Raw genomic sequence first — 7,497 nt, 5'->3', positions numbered from 1 at the left:
TAATAGCAATTTGAGGACAATCCACATCTGACATATTTGAAAAGCATGTCTAAGAGTACAATTCATTCTGATGAACATTTTTGAAACCTATGTAGAAGAAAAACAAAACATACAGAGGTGTACCTACTCCATGCAAGTTCAGACCTTATTAGGCCAGAAGATACAACATAAGTTACTCTATTACATTTTATTCCATCTTAAAGTTATCATAGGAATTAGAGGGAGGTGGTGATAACATTAAAAATAACCAATATTTTTGAGCCTTTAGTATGCACCCGGCACTGCGTCTAAGCACTTTGTAGGTATGATTCTATGATTCTCCCAACGATCCTGTGAAGCAGGTACAATTACTTTTTCCATTTTACAGAGGAGAAAACTGAGACTCACAGAGGGTAAATAACTTGCCCAATNACTTTTTCCATTTTACAGAGGAGAAAACTGAGACTCACAGAGGGTAAATAACTTGCCCAATATATACAGAGGGTAAATAACTTGCCCAATGTCACATGATGAAGTACTGGAAGAACTAGGATATGAACTCAAGTGAGTTATTTTTTTTTTTTCTTTTTTGTCTTTTTTACTGACCGGTAACAGGATCGCAACTCTCGGTGTCGCGCCCGTACCGGGGACCGACAACGGGATCGCAACCCTCGGTGCTGCACCCGCATCAAGTGAGTTAGCTTAACCACAATGTCAGATTACCTTTGTAGGAATGTTTGGGGAGAAGCAGGCAGGGGGTGTAATTAGACTATACAGTGCACCACCAAAGAGGATGGGTTTTACTTAAACCTCAGGCACCAGTTAGGACACATTTTCTAGAAGTGAAGTCTTGGAAGGGAATAAAGATCACAGCACTACTGGGCGTGGGTTTTCGTGTCTTCAGACCACCTTCCTTAGAGGACGGGTTAGACCTATTAAGAAGACCATACATTTCCTGTTTGGGGAGGGGGCAGAGTTGAGGTAAAGGAGAGAGGAAAATCAGAAGACATTACACTATGGTAGCCTTGATATTCCTAGTGGAATAGAAGACAAGTCCATTGGCAGAGAAATGAGTCAGTGCAGTGGTTAGGAATTAGCTGCTATGGTGAATTTCTAGGGAATTCTTAGGAAATGGGGAAAAAAACACAGTATTGCCCAGCTAAATGAAATATGTCTATCAGCATGGTGATATTATTTTCTTTAGCAAATCACAGTAGCTTAGGCCAGGGAACAAAAGAACAAACAGATCACTTGAAAAATAACACCAGGGTTGAAGATAAGCAGGGGATCAAGGCAGCAGGTTAAGGAAGGGTATACTGATCTGGCGATAGAGTTGGTTAAGTGGATGACTGGGGAATGCCTGCTAAGAGCAGGGGTTTCTAGTGCAAGAGCAGAAAGTCTGGGGACAACAGGGAGGTATGGAAGAAGCAGAGGTCATAGTGAGGCATTAACTAAATAATCAGGCGTGCGATGGGGGAAAGCAGAAGAGCAGGAAGCTAGTTCTGAGTGCCCAGCAATGAGGAAGTCTAAGGTGTCACCATGCGGGATACAGTGCACCACCAAAGAGGATGGGTTTTACTTAAACCTCAGGCACCAGTTAGGACACATTTTCTAGAAGTGAAGTCTTGGAAGGGAATAAAGATCACAGCACTACTGGGCGTGGGTTTTCGTGTCTTCAGACCACCTTCCTTAGAGGACGGGTTAGACCTATTAAGAAGACCATACATTTCCTGTTTGGGGAGGGGGCAGAGTTGAGGTAAAGGAGAGAGGAAAATCAGAAGGACATTACACTATGGTAGCCTTGATATTCCTAGTGGAATAGAAGACAAGTCCATTGGCAGAGAAATGAGTCAGTGCAGTGGTTAGGAATTAGCTGCTATGGTGAATTTCTAGGGAATTCTTAGGAAATGGGGAAAAAAACACAGTATTGCCCAGCTAAATGAAATATGTCTATCAGCATGGTGATATTATTTTCTTTAGCAAATCACAGTAGCTTAGGCCAGGGAACAAAAGAACAAACAGATCACTTGAAAAATAACACCAGGGCTGAAGATAAGCAGGGGATCAAGGCAGCAGGTTAAGGAAGGGTATACTGATCTGGCGATAGAGTTGGTTAAGTGGATGACTGGGGAATGCCTGCTAAGAGCAGGGGTTTCTAGTGCAAGAGCAGAAAGTCTGGGGACAACAGGGAGGTATGGAAGAAGCAGAGGTCATAGTGAGGCATTAACTAAATAATCAGGCGTGCGATGGGGGAAAGCAGAAGAGCAGGAAGCTAGTTCTGAGTGCCCAGCAATGAGGAAGTCTAAGGTGTCACCATGCGGAGGTGCTGGGGTCAATGGAAATGACAAGGTGGGAAAACTGGGATATCAGCTATTAGAAAGGTCAGCAACATAAACGTTGGCAAATGTTGGAGAGGAAGAGTGGACCTGGTGGCGGTGGCATGTCCTGGAGAAAGGTAGAGCATGTCTTATAGGTCTGCACATGGTGCCTTTGAAGGTACGATGAGGGCAAGCTAAGTGGTAAGTGCACGATGACAGCGGGGAAGTGGTGCAGAGACAGCAGGCTAGAGCGGATGGGAGGACGCCATGCTCATCGCTCGGCCTGTGATGTGGCGGCAGGGAGAAGAGATGCTACATGACAGTGCAGAGGGAGAAGCCAAGCTCCAGCAAGCAAGGGCCAGTGATCCAAGGGATGGCAGGAGGCCAACTGCAGCTGAAGTGGAGGCCCAGCTCAGGGGGACCTGGCAGTGCTAGGAGCATGTGTTCCTGTCTCCTGTCTGCTTCCAAGACCTACATGTTTGGCAGGCTTGGGAGTGGGTGGGGTAAAGAAGAAATATGACTGTATTTTTTTTCTCCCTCAAACTTATAATTTTACTGTGCTCTCCACCGCATGCCATAATAATTTATAATTTCATCCTGCACCACATTGCATGCCCTAATAACCACGATGTATTCCCACATGTTATTCTGTTATTATTTTAGAGGAAGTTGCCAGTATGACTTTAATTTCACTCTCCTCTAAGCAGTTTACAGTCTGGCCACACTGCTATGCAACTATCCACAATGAATAAAAATCAGATAGATAAGCAGCTCTAATGAAGCACGATGGTGCACCATACGCCACAGACATTCCTGAATTCCAGGATACTTTAAACCCTTGGAATCTCAAGTTTTTGGAGTCTCAAGATTTTGAAAATTTGTTCTCAAATCATTCCCAGATTTAAAAAAATGTTAATGTTGTCCATGAATCAGCATAGAGAGGCAGCTAAGAGCATGGGCTCAGGAATCAGACAAACTTGTGGTCAAACAGGCCAAAGGGTCCTGTGTGGGAGCCAATGGCTGCTACGGAGCCTTGGGCAAATCTCAGACCCTCTAAGTCTTGAATTCCTCATATCTAAATGGGGATAATACCTGTCTCACAATGTTGTTGGGGGGACCAAATGAAACAATGCATGCAGGAACTCTACACTGGAAGTGCTCAATAAATGTTATTACTGTTTTTTTTAAAACTTAATGTTTTTCTTATTTTGCTTCATAAATTTCTCCAAGAAAATGGTTGGTAAATATATATATGTACATATACACATTTATGTATATTTACCAAATATATATCACATATATATAAAAAATATGTATATTTACTAACAATATACTTATTTATAGGAACATATATTGTTGGTAAATGGAAAATTGTTGGTAAATATATATATTTGTTTTTTCTTCCTTAAGCAACATTAAAATATAAGAAGATTTCATTTCTGATTTTTCTTTTGTCATAAGTTCAGGAGGGTACCTGAGGTAGCAATTATTATTTTACAGATGAATAATTAAAGATAGTGAAAGAGCAAAGCAATAACCAGACCCAGAAGCTGTTATTCCCAGTGTGCCTGTTCCACCTCCCCACTACTGCTATGCTATATGCTATATGCTGTATGCTATATGCTATATGCTATATGCTGTATTCTATATGCTGTATGCTATACGCTATAGGGGCAGCCCTCAACCCATTCATTGTGACCCTTTACATGAAATACATATATGCACTTGTACATGTATATTCTCTCATGTACACTGAAAATATAGATGAATGCTACATGCATGTTAGTCTGGACACAATGAAGCCATCATAATGACTCTTTATAGTAAGCTTATTGTTTACAATTAACTGAAGAGATGTCCAAAGTGCCATTTTTTTAAACCAAAGATACTCCACGTTTTCATCCTTGCTTATTTTAGATTATGCACAAGAAAAAATATTTGAATACTTTAAAATACTTAGCTCTTCTACTTTTAGTAGAATGAATCCAAATACATTACTAGCAAAGTAAACCAGCAAGTATTTCAGGTTAACATCTACAGAGAACACTCATGAATTCTAAGTGGAAGAAATCATGGGAATGTGGGGGATATAAGGAAGTATAAATCGAAGTGAGGGAGCCTAAACAATGCATTTGTTAAGTGGGTGGACATTACTTAAAACTGACTTTTCTTAGAACTATATCTTGGCCTTTCACATTCTACCATTTGCTGCTTAAAACAATTCTGAGTTCTTCCTGATTTGCTTTACCCACAGGTGAAAAATACAGTTGACGTAGGGAAAATGAAGACATCGGGACAAAATCCATAAGTTCAGGAGGGTACCTGAGGTAGCAATTATTATTTTACAGATGAATAATTAAAGATAGTGAAAGAGCAAAGCAATAACCAGACCCAGAAGCTGTTATTCCCAGTGTACCTGTTCCACCTCCCCACTACTGCTATGCTATATGCTATATGCTGTATGCTATATGCTACATGCTATATGCTGTATTCTATATGGCGTATGCTATACACTATAGGGGCAGCCCTCAACCCATTCATTGTGACCCTTTACATGAAATACATATATGCACTTGTACATGTATATTCTCTCATGTACACTGAAAATATAGATGAATGCTACATGCATGTTAGTCTGGACACAATGAAGCCATCATAATGACTCTTTATAGTAAGCTTATTGTTTATAATTAACTGAAGAGATGTCCAAAGTGCCATTTTTTTAAACCAAAGATACTCCACGTTTTCATCCTTGCTTATTTTAGATTATGCACAAGAAAAAATATTTGAATACTTTAAAATACTTAGCTCTTCTACTTTTAGTAGAATGAATCCAAATACATTACTAGCAAAGTAAACCAGCAAGTATTTCAGGTTAACATCTACAGAGAACACTCATGAATTCTAAGTGGAAGAAATCATGGGAATGTGGGGGATATAAGGAAGTATAAATCGAAGTGAGGGAGCCTAAACAATGCATTTGTTAAGTGGGTGGACATTACTTAAAACTGACTTTTCTTAGAACTATATCTTGGCCTTTCACATTCTACCATTTGCTGCTTAAAACAATTCTGAGTTCTTCCTGATTTGCTTTACCCACAGGTGAAAAATACAGTTGACGTAGGGAAAATGAAGACATCGGGACAAAATTAGCAGAACCAGCGTATCTTGGTGAAGCACAGACACGACATACTTACTGCTGCATGCAGGCATCTGGCAAGATCTCACAAGAGGGAGCCCTGGCAGATCCCTGCACATCATCTCACCGAGGGGAACGCGCCGGCCTTTGGCTGTCAGCCTTTGACACACCTGCTTTCTTCTCTGGACTCCAGCACCACAACTGACAGAACACTGCAATGAGAGTCGTGTAATAACGTCAAATGGAGCACGAGCACGCAAATCCAGCCAACGGCAGCGACGTCTCACGTGGTGAAGCTAGAGGGAATTTCAAGTACGGATGTGTCCAGATGGAAGCCGTTTCCTGGGCTGGAACATCTTTATAATACAGAGTTCCTTTCTCCTTTCCTCTGCTCCCCTCCCTTCCTGTCCTATCCTTTCTTTTCTCTCTTTTAATTTTTCCTTCTCTCTCTCCCTTCCTTCCTTCCCTTCTTTCTTTCTTCCTGAGATAGTAATTAATTTCCAGCAATTTATTAGTGTGAGATTTATTTCTGGCATTGTAACTGATGTCTAATTTATTTTTAGCTCTGTTTATATAATCAAATAATTTCAATTTTTTAAAAAAATGATACCTACCCATTATTAAGAATCCAAGAAACAGAAATGTATAAAAAGGAAGTTTTTTTTAAATCACCTAAGCTGCTATATATAAAATAACATTTGATAATCACTGTGTGTACATGCAATTACAATTTAACAGTTTAATGCAATTTTATTAGGTATATTAGGAAAAAAAGAAATTAAAGTAAAATTAAAGGAGATGCTAAACATCTGATTTTTAACTGTGATTAATTCCCAAAATAACATTCTAAAATTAAGAAAAATAGATGAAAGAAACCAACAAGAGATTTAGATAGTTGTTTTTAATGACATATTTTGACTTAAATTATCTATTGACTTGCTGCTAAGAAGGATAAGGAAATAAGCATGCTTACATTTACTCCCTCTTTCCTCTCCAATCTTCCAATTAGTTTTTCATATTATTTAGATAATATCAAGATTTCTGATATTTACATTCTGCTCTGAAGTGCAATTGCTAATTGATTAGTCTTTATACTAAAATTAATTCATTACTCATCTTCCATTTTTTTAATCAAAGTCGATCTAATTCCTGGATTCTCTATTTTGAGTCATCTTTGTGCCTCATCTTGGCCCTACAGGTTTTTCAAGAAGGGCTTTTCAGAATGGTATTCTCTTTACCTTTCTACATGAAGAGAAATCAGGATGAAGAGAAAATTCTTGGGTCATACTTTCTTTACTCTAGAATTGTGTAGATTCTGCTTGATTGTCTTCTTGCACTGAATGCTCCTGTGAAGATGTGTGAGGCCAAATTTTGTTATTTGTTTGCCTTTTCTGTTCAGAGGACTATGGATTATTTCTTTATCCATGAAGTTCAGCGCCTTATGCTGGCTATGTCTTCGTGGGTTATATTTTCTTGGCACGTGGTATGCCATTATGACTTGCAAATAAAAGCTTTAACTAAAGAAAGCTAATTCCTCTTAATTTATCTCTGAATTTTTTTCTGTTCCATTTGCTTTGTTCTTCTTAACAAATACCAATTGTTTGATCTCCTTTGTCTGTCTTCCATATCCAACATTGCCTCTAAAAACCAATTTTACATCTTTGCTCTTTTCCATATCATTTTATATAATTTATTACAGCCTGTATACCATATCTCTCTGTCTTCAGTCATTTTATTTTTGTTGTCATTGTTGTTGTTTGTAATGTAACTTTTGTGCCTGCTATTCTTTTACTTTTCTCTTCTGGTTTTTCGGCTGACCATTCCAATTGTCTTTTCATCTACCTCTACTGTTTTATAATGTCTTTTTTGAATTCAGACCTCACTTTTAAGCCTCTCTTCCCCCTAGACACCATGACTATAATTTCCTTGGGAATACAGAGCCTAGTTGTTAGAGCTTTTCTCTGGGGAATATTTTTATTATGTTGTTCATGTGACTCGCTTTATGCTCCTTTCCCCATACCCTGGGGATTTTTCGATCTTTTCCCCTGGTTCTGATGCATA

General features: G+C 39.0%; 1 protein-coding gene across 1 annotated transcript in view; it reads right to left on the bottom strand.

Moving 5' to 3' along the window:
* Positions 1 to 6,928, bottom strand: part of LOC103610985 (ADAMTS-like protein 3) — a gene marked incomplete at its 3' end in the record, with an annotated part of 23,496 nt that extends 16,568 nt beyond the window's left edge. The window contains exons 1-3 of the mRNA XM_008595034.1: positions 6,725 to 6,928; positions 5,495 to 5,732; positions 3,722 to 3,745 (exon numbers count right to left, since the gene is read on the bottom strand). Coding sequence (XP_008593256.1) covers positions 3,722 to 3,745; positions 5,495 to 5,732; positions 6,725 to 6,928 — 466 coding nt within the window. The remainder of the gene's footprint in view (positions 1 to 3,721; positions 3,746 to 5,494; positions 5,733 to 6,724) is intronic.
* Positions 6,929 to 7,497: the final 569 nt, after the last annotated feature.

The sequence above is a fragment of the Galeopterus variegatus genome, unplaced genomic scaffold (genome assembly GCF_000696425.1).
Source record: "Galeopterus variegatus unplaced genomic scaffold, G_variegatus-3.0.2 Scaffold12212, whole genome shotgun sequence".
Lineage (NCBI taxonomy): Eukaryota > Metazoa > Chordata > Mammalia > Dermoptera > Cynocephalidae > Galeopterus > Galeopterus variegatus.
The sequence above is the reverse complement of the archived record's forward strand: the minus strand, read 5'-3'. Positions and strand labels throughout refer to the sequence as shown.